This window comes from Arachis stenosperma, unplaced genomic scaffold, assembly GCF_014773155.1.
Source record: "Arachis stenosperma cultivar V10309 unplaced genomic scaffold, arast.V10309.gnm1.PFL2 arast.V10309.gnm1.Scaffold_100041, whole genome shotgun sequence".
In the NCBI taxonomy this organism is placed as follows: domain Eukaryota; kingdom Viridiplantae; phylum Streptophyta; class Magnoliopsida; order Fabales; family Fabaceae; genus Arachis; species Arachis stenosperma.
Window position 1 is genome coordinate 296,420 of NW_026651374.1, and position 22,610 is coordinate 319,029.

Genomic DNA, 22,610 nt, shown 5'->3' on the forward strand with positions numbered 1-22,610 from the left:
AGTCAAGCTTTTAGCTTGAAACAAGAATGGATAGAGTTGACTCAAAAGAAAGCGTGGAGCGAGGCCTTTCTAAGGTGGGACGGTTAGCTTTCAACTCAATTCTGTTGCAGCGGCATTAGGGCTTGCAGAGAAAATAGAAATATTTTTATCATTCAATATCCCAGAAGGCCTTTGAAGTCAAATTCCCAGTTGTTTTTGCGCTGCGAGACCAATGAGGAATTCTGTAAATGCATGACCCCTCTTTATCACCGCCACCCTTCAATGTTATGGGTTTGCGACAGTAGCACCAATATCCGCTGTTTTCTCAGTTGCTGGCTTGGGATGAAATAAAATATGATTCGTGGACCGATAGCCTCAAGTGCTGATTTCTTCCTTTTGGTATTGAAGCGGCTCATTCTTTCTGGTTCACGACCGATCTAAAAGTGCTTTCCTTCTAGCTTGACTTGTTCCATTAGGTATGTGGCTTTGTTGTAAGCGGACCTACCAATCATCCTCTCCCCCTTTCCCTAAGGGGAAGTGTAGGCATCAGAGAGGCCCCGCCTAGAAATGCAGGGGCTTGCCTTTCTACCTCTCTCCGTATTGCATTCATCCCCATCTTTTGATTCTTTCCATCTTTCCGTTCTCTTGGGCCCCCAAGGAATATTCCATCTTTGGGGAAAAGCACATCAGCCAGCCTTTCAAGCATCCTACTCCTTGTAATCGTATGAGTCCTGGCCTAATCCTTTAGGGCTATCAGTCAAAGTGGGAAAGATTGTTGTCTGAAAAGTACTCCATTACGTATGTATGGTAGTTTTTTCCGTATGCCCGTCTAAGCGAGAGTATGGGTTTCCGGCTAGTCTTGGAAGTCTTGTAATGGATTCTTCTGGTTGGGTTGTAGCGCGGGTTTCCGTTGGGTGAACCCTTATCGATCTTCTTCTTGTTTGGTAAGCGGCTTCTTGCCTGGCACATTAACCTCCTTTAAGTTGATTTGACTACTCTTTGATCTCTTTCCCGCATTCTTTCATTTCTTTCGTATAGGGAGTGGATTAAGTTGACTTTCTTCCCCACTCTATAAGAAAGTTCCTTCAGCGGTCTAAGCTTCTCTGCCCGCTTTGCATTACGTATATCAGTCGATTCGGTAATCATTCCGTTAGCTCTTCATCCCGTAAGGATTCGAAGTAGTGTCTCAGTGTAACCGGCCCCGCCGGGCAGAAATCCTCTAAGAGTCCCGCAGGTAACCCCGTAGGCTAACTTATCCCTCCGCATATTCGTTGAAGCGAGGGCCCGGTCTTTGCCCCTCATCAAGGATTTCTTCCTTTTATCGCTTCCTTGATGAAGCAGCCTTTGCCACATTCCCCTAGTCCGTCTAGCTCTCTCCTCGTGCAAGCCTTCTATTAGCAGTTCAAGCAGTCGAATCGGTAATTGCCTAATCTAATTTGTTTGCTATTCCTTCTTTTCTTCCATGAGGAAGCGGAGAGGTAGCGTGTAGGTTTGACTAATGCAACTAGTCGGCCGAAAGGGAATCAATTCTCGTGTAAGAACCCCTAGTGGCCCGGTTCGTCTGTGTCTTAGTCGTGGAAGGAGCATTGGCTTAGTCTTGAGACTCTTTAACTCCTCAGTCAAATAAGGTGTTTTCGTTCTTCCCTCAGTTGATGTCTTCGAAGTCGTAGATCGAGTGAATGCGGTTGCAGGTCTAGCGCCATCCCCGAAGCCTTTCATTTAGGTTGACTTTGCTTTCTTCTTTGTCTTCCGTCTAGTAGTGGAAGGTGTGTCTGGGAATCAATCCTCGTATAATAGGGAAGCCGGCCTTTCTTCTTTCCTTCAGGTGGTGAAATGCCTTTCATAATTGCTGTAGCAGGAGCGATGTCAAAGTGAATCTTGTGGTGAGGTTCTTTCGGGCACCATTACAGTTGCGTTTTTGTCTGCTGCTAAGGTTCAATGCTTTGGATTCGGTAAGCAATCCGTCTAGTGGTCCATCAGCTTTCCACCTTACATTCGGTCCTACGAGTGATCCATTTCCTTCAGCCGGTCAGTTGTTTCGGAGTAGGGAGGGAAGGAGTGTCGAGTATTCGATTCGTCCCTCAATCGGTCAAGCCAGTTCCTTTCCTTTAGCTACTAGTGAAAATCCCTCAAAGCAATAGACTGATACTGATAAAAGTCATTCATCTGCTGAGCTACCTATTCTAATAGCTACATGAATAAAGTTAGGAAAGCTTTCAAGCAGCGACACCAGATCGGCTATGCGAAATGGTTCCTGCTAACTTGCGAAGATAGTGAGCACTACCTTAGTCGCTTAACGGGGAGCTAACCCTACAAGAGATAGATCTGAAACTAACCATATCCGAAAAGCGGATCCGATCCATGCCAACATAAAGACCATACCTTCCATAAACCTTCATGTGAAAGACGGCAGGTCCAATCTCATCCCATTCCCAAGCGAACAACGCCATTCATCTCTCAAGTTCCCCTACCTGACGAAGGCCCCTATGATAAAGAAATAGAGGCAGCAAACAGGCAAACAGCCTTGTAGGAGTACCAGCTATAGTAGTCAGCCCACTGCACTGGGTCTACCCTTTGCGTTCATCTTGTCAGCCGTTGGTTGCTTTGTTGCTGGCTGGATGGCTTGCTTTCGTGCTTCTGGTTGATTTCCTTTGGGTTTCCGGCGGGAGAAATCCCAGTAAAATGAAAGATATCAGAGAATGGGAGAACTAGACCTACCGGAAGAGGTGTAGCTGCTTTCAGGTTTGTTTAAGACAGTAATCCAAACAAAAACAGCCTTCCCTTGGCTTTGATCCAATTCCGAAGCTCGTTTGCTCACTAGCCGATGTCATTTTAAATTGACTTAGTTAGAAAAGTATGGATATTTTAAGTAGAAAGAAGTTTCTTTACCTTCCCCGGGGGTAGTGGTATATACGATACAGATTTCTTTTAGGAATGATCTATCCCTTTCAAGTGCCTATACCTGAGAGTTCTCTCCATTAGAAGATGCCAGTCTGACTCTGTACTTGGTAACAATCCCTTCTGTGCACACTTCCTTCCGGGTTGGCACAAAAGCAACAGAGATTGAAACGGCTCCTCGAACCAGATTCTATTAGATCTTATCCCGTAATTCGCTAATCTCGATGAAAGAGCAGGTAACTACATAAGGCAGCTTTCCCCGCCATCTTAGTGGTACTAGCTTCTCTACGATTTTTGGGTACTTTACTTACTCGTCTCGTGCACGGAATCAAACAAGAAAGAGGAGGTTGCCTGATGGGACGTCGGCCTTTTTTTTATAAGGACTTTGCGGTTCTATTAAAAAGGAAATTTCCAGGTAAGATGCTGAGGGGTTGAACCCCTCTCTTCTAGTAGCAGCCCTTCCTCCAAGACTTGAATCAGTAAGAGCGGATCTTGTAACTTCTGAATTGCACCTTTCCCAAATGTCTGCAAACTTCTCCTCAAATGGAGGTGTCGAGTAAGGCACTTCTCTCCTGTACTGAATGCTTCCTTATTCACTCTAATCCTACGCCTCCCTCGGTTCACGTCAAAGCCCGGAGAAAGCCCATCGCGGCAGCATAAGACACGACAAAAAAGAAAAAGACTGGAGCAGATTTTCGTTTATTCCATCGAGCTAAAGCAAGAGCGAAAAGCCAGCAGTAAGGTCCGGAGCTGGATCCGAAGCGGCGGGTCACCAAACTACGACGTCAATTACATCGAACCTTTTGAAGCACCAGTAGAGGTAAGTCTTAGGCCTACAATGATCAAGAGGGGTTAGCGTGGGCAACCCTACCTGTCGATGGAAAGAGGAAAGGAGCCGATTAGTAGTACATAAACCTCTTACTCTTCATCCAGATGACAGTAACTCTTAAGGGAGTGTAAAGGGTACAACCAACTGGAAGAGAAAATGAAAGGGAAAAGACCGCTGTAGGACGGAAGCTATACGGCGGAGAAGAATCCACTCCGGGCTTTGACGTGAACCGAGGGAGCGGCTTTTAGTAGAAGAAAAAGACAAGTCGATATCGGCAAAGATAGATAAGGGGATCGGCGCTATGAGATAAAAAGACGGGCGGTATGTCTCCTTCCATTCGATGGTCAACCTATACACGGTCTCAAAATAAGTTAATATATTTATAATATATATATTATAAATAATAGCCTGTGGGTCATTTATCTATCATAAATAGCGTTCGATATCGCCTCTGTGTGATTCATCCTAAGTAGCTAGCTGAATCGGAAACCTCTGCTTACGCGCATGCGTGGTTATGTTCGGCGGCTCGGCAGCCCGCTCCTGGTGGTAGCCACTCTTCTGGGGCCCAAGTTAGTGAAAGGGATGAACCAGGCTACCTGTTTAGCTACTGCGTTCCAGTACTAAGCCGATAGTCGTTATCGATCTACAGGATCGGTAAGCAGCACATGGGATTAGACGTCTACTAGGAAAAGTAGATGCATCCGGAGAGGACGTTACGGGCGGGCACTAGGTGCTGTGTATGGAAAATGCCGCCAGCACAGCTCTCCTTCTAGTTCTAAACCAATAGTGCCATGTTCCGAACGCCGAACGGAAGCAACCCTTTAGAGGAGGAGAGCAAGCCGACGAAGTGCCTATGGTACCAGCTCCATACGTTTGAGGTTCGCTGAATGTGACTGCTTCCGTTGGGGACGTACTGAGATAGAATGAAGAAGACGTTTTACAGTACGTAAACAAGGCAAGGAAAAAGTAAGGAAATGAAGCAAGCGCAGTTTTTCTCCGCTCCAAGAGAATAACCCTCTTGTTCGATAAGTGCACCCGTGTCTAAGTTAAGAAGCCTGCAGGCTTCCTTCCAAGATAGTTCCAGTTTGGATAAAGAATCCAATGTTTTCGGGAACCTCTAGTGTGATCGCAGCTTGCCTGGCAGGTGAAAGAATACCTCTTGCCCTGGATGCTTGGTTTTCCAGGCCGATGCACAATCTTTCTTGAAGCCGTCGCGCGGATCTGATAAGAAGAAGAATTCTGAGGGGCTTTAATGGCTTATTAGATTAGCCGAGAAACTTCTTTTGATGCATTATCTCTAGCAGGCTTGAAGTGAAGAATGAGTACCAAGAATAGGGGTCTTCGGGGCAGCATAGCATGGAGCTTTTTTAGGCTAACCTACACGCCCAAGTAATGAAAGGGCTGCTGGTGCCTCGTTTCCGTGTTCGGGGGTTCCTTGATCTTAAGGTGTCAAGGCCAACTACTGCAGACAGGACTTCGGTAAGGACTGACTGATAAAAGCACACTTAACTGCAGCAGGAAGGACTGAGCGGAAAGGACTACCGCCTCATCCTGTTCCTGATTTGTAAACTCGCATTTATAAGAATCACTTACCTCGGCGAAATCCGCTCTTAACTCAACGCAAGAATAAAGAGATTTCATAACTCCATTCTATCTCTCCCTCGTTACGAACAAAAAAGTGGGCGGGGAAAGAATAATAACTTCTATCTTCGGCCGTGCCATAGGGTTTTATCAAAAGAAAAGTATCCGATCTTCCTTGGCCTTTCACCAGGAGACAGAAGGTATCTCCCTTACTAAAAAAAGACCCTCTCTCCTCGTAGGCATGGAGATTTTTGTCTTCTCGAAAGAGAGTTCAGTCTCACTCTCCAGAACGTGCTAGTTCCACCTGATTTCCGTCCGTACTCTCAAACAAAGAAAAAAAAGGGCAAAAGAGCTCAATTACAGGGATTGAAGCTTTCAACAAATTATCCCGGGACTTAGCACAGTGGAACTTTCTCAATGGATGTGATTAAGTCATCGCTTCGCACCTCTCCTTGTCATTCGATCACACTGCTTTCCTCCACGTATCACTCGACTTTCAGTCAACCATATCTAACTCAGCGGAGCTACCGCATGTAGAAACCTAGCTACAGCTACCAAAGCAGCCGCTAAAGCCCTCTTTACCCGTTGGAATGGAAAGTAAGTAAGAAAATAAGATAAGAATCGTGTGAAATCGCGCTTTTTCATTTAACTAGTTAGTGGTGAAGTTAGAAGAGGATGGGGAAAAGGACTCTTGCTCCTTGTATTAGGCCGCCACGCCCGTATTTAAAGTTAAAGAGCTTCCTTCGGTCGCCTCTAACCTTCGTTCCTTTGATGTCGCTAAAGCCCGAGCTAAGCAAGGTCTTTCCAAGACCGAAGTCTGGAGCCAAAGCGCATCCCGGGGAAGCTTATTTGATACAAACAGTTTAGCCGCCAATAAATGATTGTCGCTATTATTACTCATAATTACTATATAATAAGTAATTTGCTGGCACTTTCATCTAGTTAAGAGAGAGCCTTTTGCCATGCCCGGTTGGGGCGAAGAGTTGGGTTGGTGATCGACTACCTCTCCTTCATATGGAGCCTCTTCTCAAGCAGCCTATACCATGATTAAATGTTTCTTAAACCCCCTATAGGGATGTTGGGGTTTAGCTCTGTTGCTCCTAGAACAGCCTTCAATATGAAATGTTAATTAGCCCGTGGCTACTTCACTCTTCAACTCGGGATGAAATCAGCAACATCAATATCTTAGTCAGTGATAAACTCTAAAAGTCTAAGCAGCCTTAGCTCATCGATTAACTCAAGCATCGGTACGCCCCTTACTCTTACTATAGTCCTGACTTACCCCAGGAGATAACAGAACTCAATAAAGATAACAATTCATCCCCGCTAAGCTTTTCACCTGATCTAAAAGGACAGAAACTACATAAGCAACCACTAAAAGGCTCTATCAGAAGAGAAGCATTAGCAGCAAAAAAAAAGAAAACAGCAATTGCCTCTTCAATCACCCGCATTAGAAGCCTTCGATCGAGTGGACTACCTTACATTAGACGCTTGGCACAGTCAGGACATCGAGTTACGGCTTCCCTCACTAAAGTAAATAGAAAACAGGTTTAGGCTCTATGCCAAGTAGATAATATAAACCCAAGTACTATAATGATATAAAAACTAAAAACTGGCAGAAACCACAGAATTCACCATGTCAATTCATTATCAGCACATTCAATTGACCTGGGCTGGGCATCCTTAGATCCGGTGTACACGCCTGTATTAAATGCTCTTCACGTAGCTGCTTTGCCACATCGCGCACTTAGCCACTCATTACATTAATGACTTCCGACTTAGCTAGCATATAGATTAGCATAGCACATGCTCTTAGAAAAACGGACTAATCGAGTCCGCGTAACGAAAGAAATATCCGCTTTCAATGTTAAGCCTCCCTGTCTGAATGAGCTCACTTCTTTTGACATGAGACAACCCTTCATCCATGTAATAGCTCATGGCTCTTTTCGACTCTTCTTACTTATACCCCGAAGTTATTCTGCGACGATCTAAAGCCCTGGTCATGCTTCTAAGAAGAATGGCTTTTCCTTTTCTGTCTAGCCCCAGCAGTTTACTTTCTTAAGAAAGCCTAGATCGAGTTAAGATCTATTTTCGAATTTCAGGCAAGGTAGTTACATGATTTCTTACATCAATGGCTAGTATGCTTTTGGGGCATTTGCTCTAATCGGAAGCCATTGCTTCTAGTCCTGGGGTTCTAGAGGTTGTCCAGGCATATAATAAAGGCAAATGAGAGGAGACTTGTCTTAATTTCCGAATCTCAAAAAAGTAAGGATAGATACTGACAAACCTTCCTCTAGAGTACAGTATCCGTTTTGATTCCTACATCTCTTTCCTCTGTTATCTGTCATCCATTCTATTGGCCTTGGCTCTTACTTAGAAAGTCTAGAGTCTAAAACCACATTTCTGGCAGCCTATAAGATAAGTCATGGCATAGGCAAATAAAATAGGACCAATCAAGAAAGAAATTCAGTCTATCTGGAGTGGAGGAGTTCCTAAGTTCTATAAGGCGATCGGAATAGCAAGCTAATACAAAGTCAGGATCAATTAACTTACTCCCTTTAGAAAGTGAATTCACTACACTACATCTTTCGATAGCAGGAAACCATAGAAAAAGGGATTCCATGCTCTATTTATGTTGCCTTTCACTATCTTCCTTCCATAGGGAAGCTCTATTAACAGGCTAGGCTTTCCTAAATCGAACTTCAACTCGAGAAAGTAGAAAGATCATCCTAAGAAGGAGTTAGGAAAGCGCGATCCTTATCTTCACCTAGCGGTAACTCTCTACCAAGAACCTCATAACAAAAGGAAATGCAAATCCCTCACTCTGTAAGCTTTTTACGCCTAGCCCCTCCAAGGTCTCACTTTAATGAAAGTGTCCGAAAGACTGTATTGACTTTATTTGAAGTCTACATCATCTCATGTGGAAGGGCTCCGTCTTATAAAATTCCATCATCCCTTGAACTCAGTACTGAGCTTTACATAGATTCATGGATCTCCTATCTATGATAGATGTAAAGCGATAGAAAGCTTTCCCCTCCTTTATTTGAGCTTTCTGCGCTACTTCCTTTCTTTGAGACAGAGCTTCGTTGGCCCGCTCCTACAGCTACAGTGAGCTACTAGATAAAACTTCCAAACCAGATATGAATATTCATCCTACTCAGGTTGATATTAGAACTGAGACTGAAGTTGCTAACAAGCGGGAAATAAGGGAATTCACTACTTAACTGTTCTTCACTCAACGCCTCTTGATTGACTTTAGAACTGAAGGAAGCCGGTAGAAAAGGAAGTGGCAGCAGTGTTTTATAGAACAGCTTTTTTGTCTAGAGATTCATCCCCTAGTCAGTGAGGAAAAGGGTCTATTGGAGAAAGAGAAGTAGGGGAGGAAGAAGGCGTATGCAAAGAGCTTTTTCTCAGCGTTCCCGTTCGGCATTCTTTCAACAAATGAAAGATTGCCCATACCCTATTGGTGGGGAGACTTCTTAGAATGGTCTCTGTACCAAGGGTGGATGAGGCAGTATCTGAAGTACCCGCACTGGTATTGTGCTGTCGCACTTGACCAAGCAGTTAGCTTGGAGGCTTTCATAGACCCTCCAGTTTATTGCCGAACATGGTACACTCCTAAAGTAGACTTGTCTACTTACTTTCTTTTAGGTTTTGTGTCATGTTTCAGGTATATGACTGGGTGGTTGAATTGTCCAGGCTTTACCTTCATCCCTGGCCGAGTCTAGTGAATCTCCTTTGGTTGGGGTTGATCACATCTTAACAGATCATCAGACCCTTATGGAACTAGCTGATGCTTCTGGTTATGCACTGGCTCTGATGCCATCAGCTAAAGGACTTGTTCCGGAGCACCAACCATCCCCACTTCATTGGAACTTACAGGGGTGCTGTGAGTACTGCTTTCTGTGCCGAAATTGTGGAATCTGCTGATGCATACTTGTTCGCCAGACCTATCTTCAATGATTACTGCTCTGTGGGGTATTCACATCTTCTCAAGAAAGACAAAGCGATCATTGTGAAGCCCGAACGAGTTGTGATTGGTAATGGCCCCGCTTTTGGGTGTGTGCTGATGAGGTATTTCCTAGGGGCGCTAGCTAAGCGACTCAAGCATAACGAAACTTCCTTCTTACGAAAACTACCACAGGATATATGTTCCTGAAGGGCCAACCATTGAAGGCTGCACCTAAGGAACCAACCTTTGAGGGTTAATGTTCTGTTTCAACATATACAAAAAATGCTGTCTAGTGAATCCGCTGTAATTGCTGAGACAGGGTATTCATGGTTTAACTGCCAGAAGCTGAAGCTGCCAAAGAGTTGTGGGTATGAGTTCCAAATGCAATATGGATCAATCGGATGGTCTGTTGGTGCAACACTTGGTTATGCACTGGCTTTTCCTGAGAAGCGAGTGATTGCTTGCATAGGCGCTGGAAGTTTCCAGGTGAATGCTCGGGATGTATCCACAATGCTGCGATGTGGACAGAGGAATTGAAAATCCTGATAAACAATGGTGGATACACCATGGAAGTTGAAATCAATCCATGATGGGCCATACAATGTGATCAAGAACTTTAATTACACTGGGTTGGTTGACGCAATCCACAACGGGGAAGGCAAATGCTGGACTGCCAAGGTGTTCTGTGAAGAGGAGCGAAATTGAAGCAATTGAAACTGCAACAGGACCTAAGAAGGACTGCTTATGCTTCATTGAGGTGATAGTTCAATACGAGCAAAGAGTTGCTTGAATGGGGCTAAAGGGTCTCTGCTGCTAATAGCCGTCCTCCCAATCCTCAGTAAACTTGCACCATTTAACCCACAACTTGAAAAGCTTGTAGCTAGGCTAGGGTAATGGTAGTTCTTTTCACCGACGGAACAGGTATAGCTTTGATCGAAGGAGAAGGAAGGGAGCGATGGAATTGAGGAAATTCAGCATCAGGATCGGTTGGATTGATTGGGATACGGGCGAAGCTACCGGGCAAGGAAGCCTTGCTTCAGCTTTCAAGCTTCACCTCCATTCTCACGAGTTGGATCCGAGACCTCTTGCTTGAGGATTAAGCTCACTCCCTTTTATTCTAATCCTGAGGGTTCCTACTCTTCTTAGACAGCTACTTACTTAGGGCTTCTCATTACCTGGGGAGATCTTTCTTTCTATGATAGAGAGAAGAGCGAGGTACTGTGACCTTTTCTTTGCTTTCCTTACAGACAGGGAATACTAATGATATCGCCAGTGTAATAGAATTTTCCCTATCCGTCGACTCACTTGCAACTATATTAAAAACAAAAGCAGTGGCGAAGGGCTTTAGGTCTCGAGCGAAGCGAGAGGAAAGACTTTTAGGGTACCCTACATCCCTCCCCCTTGTTCTCAGTTACTCATCAAATGGTACTCAGTTAAATATAAGGCCCGGTTAGTTGCTAAGGGCTACACCCAGAAGTACGGTGAAGACTATGATGAGACATTCGCACCGGTAGAAAAGATTAATACCTTTCGAATACTGCTCCCCCTAGCTGTGAATTGAAGCTGGCCTCTAATGCAGCCAGATGTTCTGAATGCTTTTCTCAACGGAGACCTGGAGAAGGAAGTGTATATGGATCTGCCACCTGGAGCTGGATATGAATCCATGAGTGGAAATCTAGTTTGTAAGCTGCGAAAGTCATTGTACGGGCTGAAGCAATCTCTACGTGTCTGGTTTGGCAAGCTGACAGCAACAATGAAGCTGTTTGGTTATAAACAATTCCAACGGCGGTGATTGTTCATAAAAAGAAGAAATGAATAAGAATCCACCAAGGGAGAGAGAAAGTTAGTGAGAGAAGCTCTCGAGTGCCTCTGAAACCAACGACCACTCCTATGAAAGAACAGAGTACGGTGAATGAGGAGAATACAAGTGAGAACAGTCAAGAGAAAACTCAGGCAGCAGAACATAAAGCCCTATGAGAAGGGTAAGCCAACGCAAATCTCATATCGTGCTTCACTTCTGGGGCATGAACCAATGGAAGTTGACAAAGACTTCAACTGGTTGGAAGAAGAGAAGGCTATGGCTCCAGTATATACAGAGAAACAAAAGAAAAGAATAGAGAAGCAGCCCAGAATTGATATTCCAGATGAAAGATGGAAGCAAATATGCCTAGGATGCCATTGTCATTAAACCACTAGGTAGACGATTCTATCTTTATGAGCTGAAAGATAGACGATTATGGCTTTGGGGTGCACCAGATTTCGAGCTTATGGATCTTCCTTTAAACTACTATGTTATTATGTTATTAGAACAGAGGAAAAACAACTGCGTCAAAAGATACTTAACGATGGTCCATGGGTTGTTGCTGGGCACTGTATTGCTACTCAGAGATGGAGTCCAAATTGGAATCCCTACAATAACAAGCTCACGAAGATTGCCCTTGGGATTAGAGTACCCATACTTCCAATGCATTGCTACACTACACCACACCGTAGATTTTCTGATGGAAGTGGGTAACTTGATAGGTTTCTGTCTCACTCTTAGTACTCATTCAGTACTTCATATAAGGTTTATTGTTCGGTAACTGTCTTATCTCATTCTGTATCCTTGCTTGTTCACTGCACTCTCCTAAGGGTTTAATTAAGACAGTTTTATCCTTCCGTTCGTGCGCCCTCCCTGTCTGAATGAGCTCACTTCACTCTAAAAAAAAATAAAATGTATAATGTAAGCAGGTCTGCAACTTTCTTTTCTTTTTTGCCGGAAATAGAAATGGGTCGAACCCTCATTGCTGTACCATCTTGTCTAGTGAGAAGCAATTTCGAGCGCCTACATAACCTACCACTCCAACTCAACAAGAAGATAGGTATCAGACCATATGTAGTTCATCCGGACATTTTTACCCAAGTTAATCAAGAAAGAGCGCACCGACTGCCCACCACTGGAACTTGGATTAAGAAGTTCAAGAGGCATCCTCCATTCATATCGATTTATGGAAAACCATATCATTCATCAAGAAAGAAAGATTTTTCCAAGAGGGTCCCCTATGAGATAGGGGTCTTGATTCCCATTAGTCGGGTCCTCACTCCTCCTCTAAAGCCCTGCCCCCTCCCTTAAGGAACCCCCCCAAAAAAATATTCTATTTGAAAGGAAATCTGTGGATGTTGGTGTTATAAAGGCTTCCCAATCCTCTCAGAATTGTAGAAAGATAGGGGATGGGGGTTCCATAGGAAGAAAGTGTGGGAGTAGGCTTTGGTAGGCATCACTAGATGGATAATCAACTAGAAAAGCCGATAGCACAAACTTAACATCAGAATCGATGGGCGTATAATGAAGCGAACGCAACATGTGCGTCGCCTTTACGACAAGGAGATTTTCTAGTGAAATTAGGCGGTCAACTGCTCGTTGGTCTTCCCCGGAAAGACTTCCAACCAGAGGAAAGATTGGTTGATAGGGTTCCTCTGGTGGTTCGAGCGGTTGGTTCAAATCGGGGAGCAAGGGCTCATTCAAGTCTGGCAGCATGGGGGGCCTGGGAGCCCCATTTCCCACTATCTACTAAAAGAGCGATTGAGAATCTCGATAACCTTTCTTATTTTTTGATTCTTCCTTGGCCGTGTGGAACATGGATTAGCATTATGTCATTCCTACAAGTGATCCTCCATCCAGGATTGGAAGAAGAAGCGCCATATGAGGACTTCGAGATCAAATAGAATATGTTTCTTTCCATTCCTCGTGAGCCACTTATTTCTCCGACACAAGAGATATAAGTTATTTTCCTCCTTTTTCCCTTTAAGTCGACGGCGTTACACCATTGGGATACTTCGAATAAACTAGAGTACATATAGGATCCACCGGTGCTAAAACCTTTTCTCAAGATATCTTCCAAACTGTTGGGGTCGTTGCTCCGGATTTTGTTCCCCTGGTTTGAAACCTGTTGGTTCCGTTGTTTTAGAATTATGCTGATCCTAAGTACTCCATCTCTATCATTGCACATGGGAATATAGAAAGTAAAGAGGAAAAGGCAGAACCAGAAGAATTGTGTGAAATAAGTGAATTGATCCAGTTGAGGCATGATTGATTCAGACAAAAGAAATTCCCTCCATACAGACTGAACCAGGTATGGTTAAAAGCAAGCCTGTAGGAGTTGTGAATGAAGAACAAAACGGAGATGTGCTTTGTTGTTGACCAAAGAAAAACATGGGAGTCGAAAGGCGGTCGAGTTAAGTGAAGACTGACTACAATTCAATCACTGCACACTTTCTATATCTCTCTTTCCTCAAAGACAGTTCCATTCGATCTTAGCCAATCTAAGATTACCGACTCTCCGACCCCATTTCGGTGCACTATTGGAGTTTAGGTCTGCCACTTTTTCAATCGAAAATGAAAGCTGTCAAGATCAGAGCGTACTGCTCTATCTATGTAATTTCTTTCAAGAATTGAGTTTGCTCAGATAAATAATATTAGCATAAGGACTACAAAAAGTTTATAACTCTTACATATGAATGTAACAGCTTAGAATAAGCCAAGAGCTGATAGTGATAGGCTTAGAGCTCACTTCACACCAACAGAATTGTCAGCCCCCTCAGCTTGAAAACTCCTATCTACATCAAGATCTGGCCCTGCTCTCTGGTGATGTTCGCCCATTCTGTGGCACCCACACAAAAAGAAAGATAGGCAAATAGCGTACAAAGAGGATCCGCCTCTCTAATTCACTTGGCAAAAGACATCCAATCCCAGGGAACAAGTCAGACTGAGTTCAATTAATCCCGTCCTTCCTTCAGCTTACGGGGATGGAGTTGAAGAAGGAGATGAGCTACCTAGACCTTTGTATGTATGGGTCTCGGCAATTGAAGAGAGAAGATAGGAAAAAGACAAAGCGAAAAAAAAGGCTGCTTAGCCTTCAAGTTAAGGGCGAAGTTCACTCGGAAAGGCTTTTTTTTACAATGAACCAAGCAGATAGAGAGATCTGGCATATAGAACCGGAACAGAGTCACTGCAATAATTCCAGGCTAGGTTGATAGAGAAGCATAGATTGTTCACTATGAACAGCGATATCGCTTGCTATCTTGTCGTTCCTCTAACTGCCTTCTTAAGTGGATTGTGAGAGGTAAGTTTCAATCTGGTGGAAGGAAAGTGAAAAAGAAAAAAGGAAGATAACAAGAATAAGAACAGAGCCGAACATAGGAGCTCTCGTTTAGCAAAAGTTAGATTATGCTTGACTTGTCTTTTACGTCATATGCTTTCCTCTTTTTAGTAAAAAAGGGGTTCCCCTAGGATCATACTATAGGAAACTTTGATCGAAATGTCAGGTCAGTTAGAATTGAATAGTCCACTAGTACCAAACTAAGGTGCAGACAGATAGTAAAATTCCAGTCATGCCAGTAAGGCCAGGAGATTCTTCCGTTAGAAGGGCAGATAAGCCAGTGAAAGTGAATGGCTGTTCAAGAGGCCCCTAATTCAACAAATGTAAGCTTTTTCCCCACTACTCAAGATAAGAAGGCACTTTCCCCTGCTTGGTCTCGACCTCAAAAGAGGGCCGGCGGGAAATTTTCTCACTTCTTGAACTCAGTCTGTTCAGGGATAGAGACCTAACTCTTTGTGAATATGAGATTTCCGCCTAACACTTAATCCTACCATGTAGGCTATACTATAACGTCTATAGCTCTTCAAGCGCTATTCTTACCTAGCTGCCTTTGCCAATGCATTATACTCAATCACAGCGGATCGGGATGGGATTATTAGAATATCAAACTGACTCCTAGCTTTCAATAACCTTTCCTAGGTAAGGTCGTGTAAAGACTAAGAAAGATGAAAGCATCACGGCTTGTAGAATGACTTAGCTCCTCCTTTCATTATTCTTACTCCTTTGCCTAGCTTAGCAGAAGAAGTAGCGGATTAGACTTCCATTGAATCGACGCCTCTAATATACGCAATTTAGACTTGGAAGAAATCAATACGAGATCCAGCGGAGTCGAAAGCTTTCATTTCATATTTCCGCTTTGGCTTCTTCCTATGACTGATTTGCTGCTCCTGAATTTCTAGGGATCAATGCTTTACTTTCTAACTACTGTCTTTCCTACCTTTTAAGTTATGGAATGGAATCACTGGGCAATTGAGATCCGAGCCCTCTAATGGTTTAGGTTCTTGGTTTTTTTTCATTACGCTTTTCCTAAAGATTGGACTTGGTGGAGAGAAACTTATCCGACCTCAACACTTCCCTATGGAGAGTGCGGTGACCGCGGTCTTATCGGTCACAAAGGCTTCAAGAGGTCTTTCTTCTTTATCAGTAGATCCCGTCTAAGTAAATAAAATTAGTAAGCCCTAGTGGACCACCAAGTTTCATCTCTCAAGATTGAATTGAAAGAAGATGCGAATGCCTTTTGACAGCTGCTCAATCAAAGGAATCAACGGGTTGAAGAATGGATTCACCGGCTTTGGATGAGATGAATGTGAGAATCTCCCATATGATGTGAGACGCGAATGCACTAAGACTCCTTACTTCCTTTGAAGAGAAAGCAGGCGAAAGCATAAAAAGCAAGAAAGATGAGTCAAGAGAGGCGGGACTAGTGACATCAGCTTCTGAATAGTCAGACAGAACTGCAACTGCTGGCTTAGCTTTAGTCCTTTTGAGGAGATTCATAAGTATCTTACCAGGGGGGTTCATATACAGGCAGATATAAATAGATATATTAGTTATATTGGGCTTGGCCCTAGAATAAGTAAAGAAAGACTGAAATCCGGACGTCTCAGTCTACAGATCAGTCTTAATCTACAACATCAATTCTGACTGACTTAACTCTCAGATGTGATGAAGGAAGGGAAATGACATACTTCAAATCAGCTACTATAGAGTCCAGGACTCCATTTTCAGGCTTCTCCTGCGAAGTAGTTAATTTGCTTCTTTCTACTGATGCTTTGCCTCTAGCTGATAAAGGATCGGATTACCTTACCATGGAGCGTCATACGTGAATAGCTCAATAGCTAGCTTGACGGCTAAGTCAAACCTCAATATTTCCTCATTCGCCGAAAGCCCTAAGTCCACTCCAATATAGGATGTTTTCAGTCAATCCTTGCACTACTTTCTAAGGCTTTTACGGCTGCAACTTCTGCTACTTCGTCCCTAACTTCCCGGGGAATAGTCAGTGAAGAGGCAGTCAGAGCCAACTGATCAGTTAGCAGATACAGGAAAGGAGAATCTTATCTTCTATTCCTCGGAAGACACGAACACGTTAAGACTTCTTTCTTGACTTTTTTTTTTATCTGCCCTGGGAATGGGAATAGATTACCCGGTAAGGAAGCCTAGATAAGAAGCTGGAATAGAGATCAGAGGCATGACTTGAGACTATCCTTTTTTATCGCCATCTGGAATGATAGTCAGCCCTGCAAGGTCAAGTAGCTTCTTCGATTCTTTCGATTCTACGGCTTATCTTTACTCCACTATAACTTCAACTTAATAATAGACTTTAGTTTAGCTTTCAGCTATCCCTATCTGTTTGTTTTGCTTTCCTTACTCTCTTCCCCCTAGGAATTTACTGAGGAAAGAAAAGGTGCAAACTTCGATCTCATTAGTTTCAAACCTATCCTATAGTTTCTATTTTTGTTCAAGCCCTCCCTGAGGACAGACCAGCTAGCATCCTATATCTAACTATAAGTCCTTAATGCATCTATTAAAAAGGTGGGAAAGAGAGTTGCAAGCCTGGAAAGAAATGCTACTTTATAAAGGATAGCTGAAAGCGAGAAATGGTCTATAATCTGGAGATAGCTCATTCTCTTTAGTTGCAATCCCATCCTTAGAATGAGGTGAGAAGTTCTAAGTTTTCTTTGTTGACATGATATATTGATAGTCTTACTGCCAAAATTGGATTGCTCACTGAACTCCTCAAACATGAAATTAGAGCCATTAATAAAATAAATCGAAGGAGCAGACTTAGAAAGCTGGAGCATGACGAAGTCAGCATCAGGAATGAAGTCTAAGTCATAACCCGAGCAACAAGTAAGATGGATTTAGGAATCCCGTCCTGTGAATGATAAGGTTGAGCATGCTAGCATCCGTTTTCTATTGACTTACGAAAGCATTAATCAGTCAGAAGGAAAAGCAACCTATCTGAAAGCCTATTCTCTCCTTTCCCCCATAAGTCTGACTTTTGCCGTAGCAGATTTTCTTCTACTTTATCCGCTTCTTCACTTCCAAAAGCTAGGGATTCCTTATCTCTTCCTTCCGTGGTAAGATTTTCCAATACCTCTTTAATCTATTACCACGCCCTAATAATCAATTCCGAAAGCCTTATCTTCCACCGTCAGTATTACTGAGGAAATTACGTAGAAAAGAAGAAGCTACTTATGAGGCAAGGCCTGAGGAAGACTAATTGAAATTCCTAATTATGCATAGATTCGTCTTTCTTACTCTTTTCAAGGCCTTACAGCAGCATAGGAAGTTGCAGCCTTAGTAAACTCCTTTAGCAGCTAACATCTCAATAGGCTCGGAGAAAGCGTCCTCTCTTCTCCTCAGGGACTCTCCGGCTCTTGGTAGCTACGTCTTCTGTCCGGCTCTAACTCTATCTTAACGGGCTAAGTTACTTCGGAAGTAGCAATGGGCTCTGAAAGCCTCTTCTTTTCTCAACTCTGTTTGATTTAGAGTTACACGTCAGTCCTGAAGAGTTCATTCTATTTAGTTAGCGGGTAAATCCTAAGGAGAGTCTCGGACTTCCTCCTCTCAGGTATACGGGCTAGCAGGTACAAGCCTGAGTCTTAAGGTAGTATGAGAAGTAGGATTAGAAGTTACAGGGCTTGACCTCAGATAGGTTTGGGTTCCTCTTTGCTAAGGAAGAAAGAGCAAAGAAGTCTAAGTCAGAGCTACCGAAGACTATAGCATTAATCAGTCAGAAGCCAGAAAAATATAAGACTTATAGCTTGAGAAACAAGTTAGTTAGATTTTGTGTTGATACAATCCCGACAGGATGAAATTTCATTTATCACGTTCTTTCAATCCGAAAAGAAAGTAAGAATTGATGTTACAGTTTACGGAGAAAGAGAAGCCATCAAAGGCCTGATAATAGCCGCCTTATTAGTTGCAGATCGCCAATGCTTATAACTTCCTGTTATACTTGCATGTCTCGAGCTTATTTTATAAATCCTGTCAGTCTTAATATTGTCTGACTAGGCCTATAGAAGGGAATCCCCGGGAATAGATGAAATGGGCTTGGGATGTGATTCAATGGGACTAGTCCGATCAGAGGCTGTCATAGCCTCAGTATGTTACCAGGGTTCATCAACGGGATAAGGCACGAACGCTATCAGATGCCAAGCTTTCCTTCTGTGCTGTATGGTACTATCTGTGATGTATGGGCTTTAGCTGCTAGAATAAATGAAGCCTTAGAATGACCTATCGCGCACAACAGCCAAAAAGATAGCAATTGAGCTCTTCTAGTAGATTCACCCGTAAGCCATATTAATATATGAAGTAATGGACTTTTCAGTCTTTCAGTAGAGCCATAAGCTGTATATGGAGTATGGAAGAAGACTCATGTCTTTATTAACTTTAGTCGACCTGTAAGCCTTATATTCTGTCCTTGATGGACTTCCTTACGCGCCTAACTCTAAGTTTGAAAGAAGAAAGCCACTTTTAAGCTTGGCCTTAAGGACGAAGCGAAGTAGCAGCCGTAGAAGATAATCCAATCCTGCAGTAAGTTTGAAGATGCTCGACTGGAAAGAAGAGGAATTTATAACTGACTTGATAGAGTTAGGTTTGAGCTCTACTTCTAGGAGCGGACATCGATCTCAATAGTTGAAAACTGCTTTTTCTGGCATCATATTGCAGATTGGCCTTTTAGAGCCTCTAGCGAACAAGAGAACGAAAGATAGCTATTTCGGATTTCGCTCCTATATTAACCGTTCCTGACGGAGAATCCTCCCTTTCAGAAGTCTTTTTTTGTATTATTACCTTCGGTAGATTGAGCAGCAGGCAAGAATTCTAGCTTCACTCTTACTCTTCTTCATTAGTTAATTTTGGCTTCTCAGCCTATTCCCCTCCGTTTCATCCATTCCAACATCCAGAAAAACTTAACTTGAAATCAATCCAATAAGCCTGGGCGCGGCTTAGGACCTATTCGCCGGAAATCTCCTCCCATGGATTCACTGCCAATCCCCAGATCTACCATATCCTGTATCTTATCTGGCTCTGTAGTAAGTTAGTGAGGAAAGAGTTTCATCTGATCGCTACTGATGAGTAAATGCCGTTGAAGGTAATCCTTTCCTTCTTCTATCTGAGGATATACCATTGAAAAGATAAGATTCTACTTGATCCGTGAACTGACTATTGCTATTGAATCAGCTACGAAGGACGAAATGCCATAGAATCAAATCATCTCCATTGTCCGATAAGATACTATAAAATCTCATCCAACTACCGCCTCCTCACAGGAACAGTAGGGAAGACTGAGGAATTTCTTCTAAGAGAAGATGTTTACGGCTAAGAGATCCAATTGATCTTCCCTAGGCTGATCCATTTCAACACCCAATTGGTAGCAAACAAGAACCGTAACTAAAAAGCTACTCACTCTAAAGGCTTACGCTAAGGCAGGCCTAGTCTTAGAAAGAGTTGCGGATTCCTAAGATTGAGAATCCCGAGGTAACTCATTCTATTGCTACGAAAGCCCGACCTTCTTTTATTTATAGATTGATAAATCCGTTCACACATCAGGATACTTGTAGGAGGTGATTGAGAGGAGAAAGACTTAAGTCATTCTCTTTGGATACAAGCCCGTACTGTGATTGAGTTGAAAGAAAGTAAGAAAGTCTGGAAGTTGAAAGCGATCAGGATGTATAGGGGACTCGTTAGGGAAAGAGCATCTTCGAAGCTGCATCGAATTCCATTATTTATGGATCACCTTCATAAACTGAAAGCTCTCAAGCGAGGGGAAAGAAAGAGATTAGAAAGCCATAAGTCGTGCTAGCAACCGTCCTCAGGTGAATCAATAGGCTTGGCTCCTTTGCTTCGCTTGGAACGCTTGCTTCCTTCTTTCCCGAAGCTGATTAACTAGCCTTCTTCCCTCTCCGTGGGGTATCCTAAGAGAGATCTCTTATATTATATAAGTCATTCCATACCCCCTCGAGTCAGGAGTTGTTGCCCTAATGTAAGTTCCTTCGCTAGCCTAGTGAAGAGTTAGCCTAGAAAGGCTTTGAAAGCAAGTCAAGCATTCCAATCCCAGCGTTTGAGTCAATAGCTATTGAATATAGTTCGTGACTGACCCTGGAAGTCAATTCACTCTCCTCGATAAGACTAATAACCAGACAAAGAATTCGATCTGCTTCTGACCCTGTGATGAATGAAATAGAAATAGAGGAATTCAATCCAATACTGAATAGACTTATTACGGATCTACGCCTTTACCTTGGACTACTTTAGAGCTCCTTTTGTATTGTATGCCGCTTTATCCTGCTCAGTAGAATCCAAATTCTCTTTCCGTTGACTTGAGACTTGACTTTCTCAGTAGCTCCCCTGTAAGTTACAAATCTTACTAGCAGCTGTAAGGTAAGGCCTTTGGAAGCAAGTCCGTTTAACTTGGTTACGTCTAACTAAAACCTCAATCTCACCGGACCATGAACCGAAAAGAAAACTCATCCTCATATGATTGCAAAATATGTCATTGAAATTAGTATTACCAGGACGTTTAAGTCAATTTCGAAGTCTTCATCTCTGCCAGACTGCGGGATTCAACAAAGCTTGCTTGAGATTTGTTGCTTGCCTACCTAATCTGACAAAGCTGGAACAAAACCAGCAACCTTTGACTCGCTTCGAGTCAATCAATTCAAGACTGCTCTGCAACCATACTTTGGCATACGACTTCTGACCAAAACGAATTCCATCCTTAACTACTTCTTTTTCTTTATCCTACATTCTGTTGAACTTCAATCATCAATCTCTTGAATTCTCTCTGTACCGAGGTCTAAGTCAATAGCAAGACCAAGAAAAGAAGATGAGCTTTCTGCTTACTTCTTTCTCTGGTCAGGAAAGTCAGTAACTTAATCACTGGCTTCTCTATCCGAGTATGGCCTCAATCTAAATAGTGAACTCGGGCTCTCACTTTCTGTCCTAAGCGGGATTCAAAACCTTGTGTGAAGGAAAGGCTGTCAAAGTCGTTGACCATTAATCCGGTTGAAGGACAAATGGACAGTAAATCAACAGAATCGAGTTGTTTGCAGGATACGGATTCGGCAGTCGAGACATCTATATCTATTTCATTAAGAAAGAGAGGAAAGGATGCAAGCAAGGAAGCGCTAACCTATACGACTGCTATTCTTATTGATCAATGTGGGCTAAAATAAAGCCAAAAAAGGGAACTAGAACGGGGCGAACAAAGGAAACGAAGCTTTGATGATACGTATCCATACCAAGCCCGGCGCTGCTTATTCACTAGAAAGAATGTGAGTGGGTATGACAGATTTCGTCTATAGGCGTGAAATAGGGTCTTTCACTCCTAGCGGTAGGAAGAGAGTCACTAGACTAGACCAGACACACCTGTCGATAGTGTACCCATCGGACGGCAGCCCTTTCGGTGCACTTATTGGAGTGCTCTTGGGGCCTGCCGCTTTCTCAATAGAAAATGGAAACTGTCAAGATTAGCCTACTGAAAGATTTTTCTTCTTATATATGTCATTTCTTTATTTATTTTCGTTGATCGGTGTGAACCCGAAGTCAATTCATTCTCTTTAGCTGAAGTCAATCTTCATCCTTACAGCTGACCGAGTCGAAACCTACTGCTCAAGTCTGACGAATGCCGTTCATGTTCCTGGTGAAAAAGAAAAGAGTCGCTTTCCTTCCAGGACCGGATAAGGTCAAACTCTGGGCGGGCTGCCAGGTTTCGCCTACGCTACGGTTTCAAATCCCTACCCTACGCCTTACGAGGGCGCCCTAGCCAGATTCACTCCCAAAGGTCCATCAAGCCTTTGAAACTAGTTCAAATAGTCGTGTCGCAGTCAGTCTTAAGGGCCTGCTTTCAACGAGACTCTCTTAGCTGCATCAGCTTGTAAAACTCTCTCTCCTTCACCAGGAAAGGGAGAGCGGACAAAGTACCAGACGATTTGGGTTGGGTAGAGCGTACGATAAGAGTAAGCAGACGATGTCGATAGAAGACGATTCGTGGGATCTTCCTCAAAGTCAAAGAAAGATAAAAATGAGCTAAAGAGGTTATGCCCAGCCCATGGAATTAGATGTCGAATGAGTACGATTTCGAGCATAAAGAGAGAAGAAAAAGGAACTTTTTAGCAAGATAGCTGCCAGAAAGACTGAGCTTAGGTGCATAGCGCTAAAATAAGTGGTTGAAGAGTAGCTTTCCATCCCGACAATGACTCTTTCCATTTTTGGGATTTCACTTAAA

General features: G+C 43.2%; 1 protein-coding gene and 1 pseudogene across 1 annotated transcript; one reads left to right on the forward strand and one right to left on the reverse strand.

Moving 5' to 3' along the window:
* Positions 1-6,438: 6,438 nt before the first annotated feature.
* On the reverse strand, positions 6,439-21,877 carry LOC130960024 (putative ATP synthase protein YMF19). The gene has a single exon (XM_057885387.1). The coding sequence runs from the start codon at positions 13,304-13,306 to the stop codon at positions 12,824-12,826; it is 483 nt and encodes a 160-aa protein (XP_057741370.1). The 5' UTR covers positions 13,307-21,877; the 3' UTR covers positions 6,439-12,823.
* On the forward strand, positions 9,357-13,228 carry LOC130960025 (pyruvate decarboxylase 2-like; annotated as a pseudogene).
* Positions 21,878-22,610: the final 733 nt, after the last annotated feature.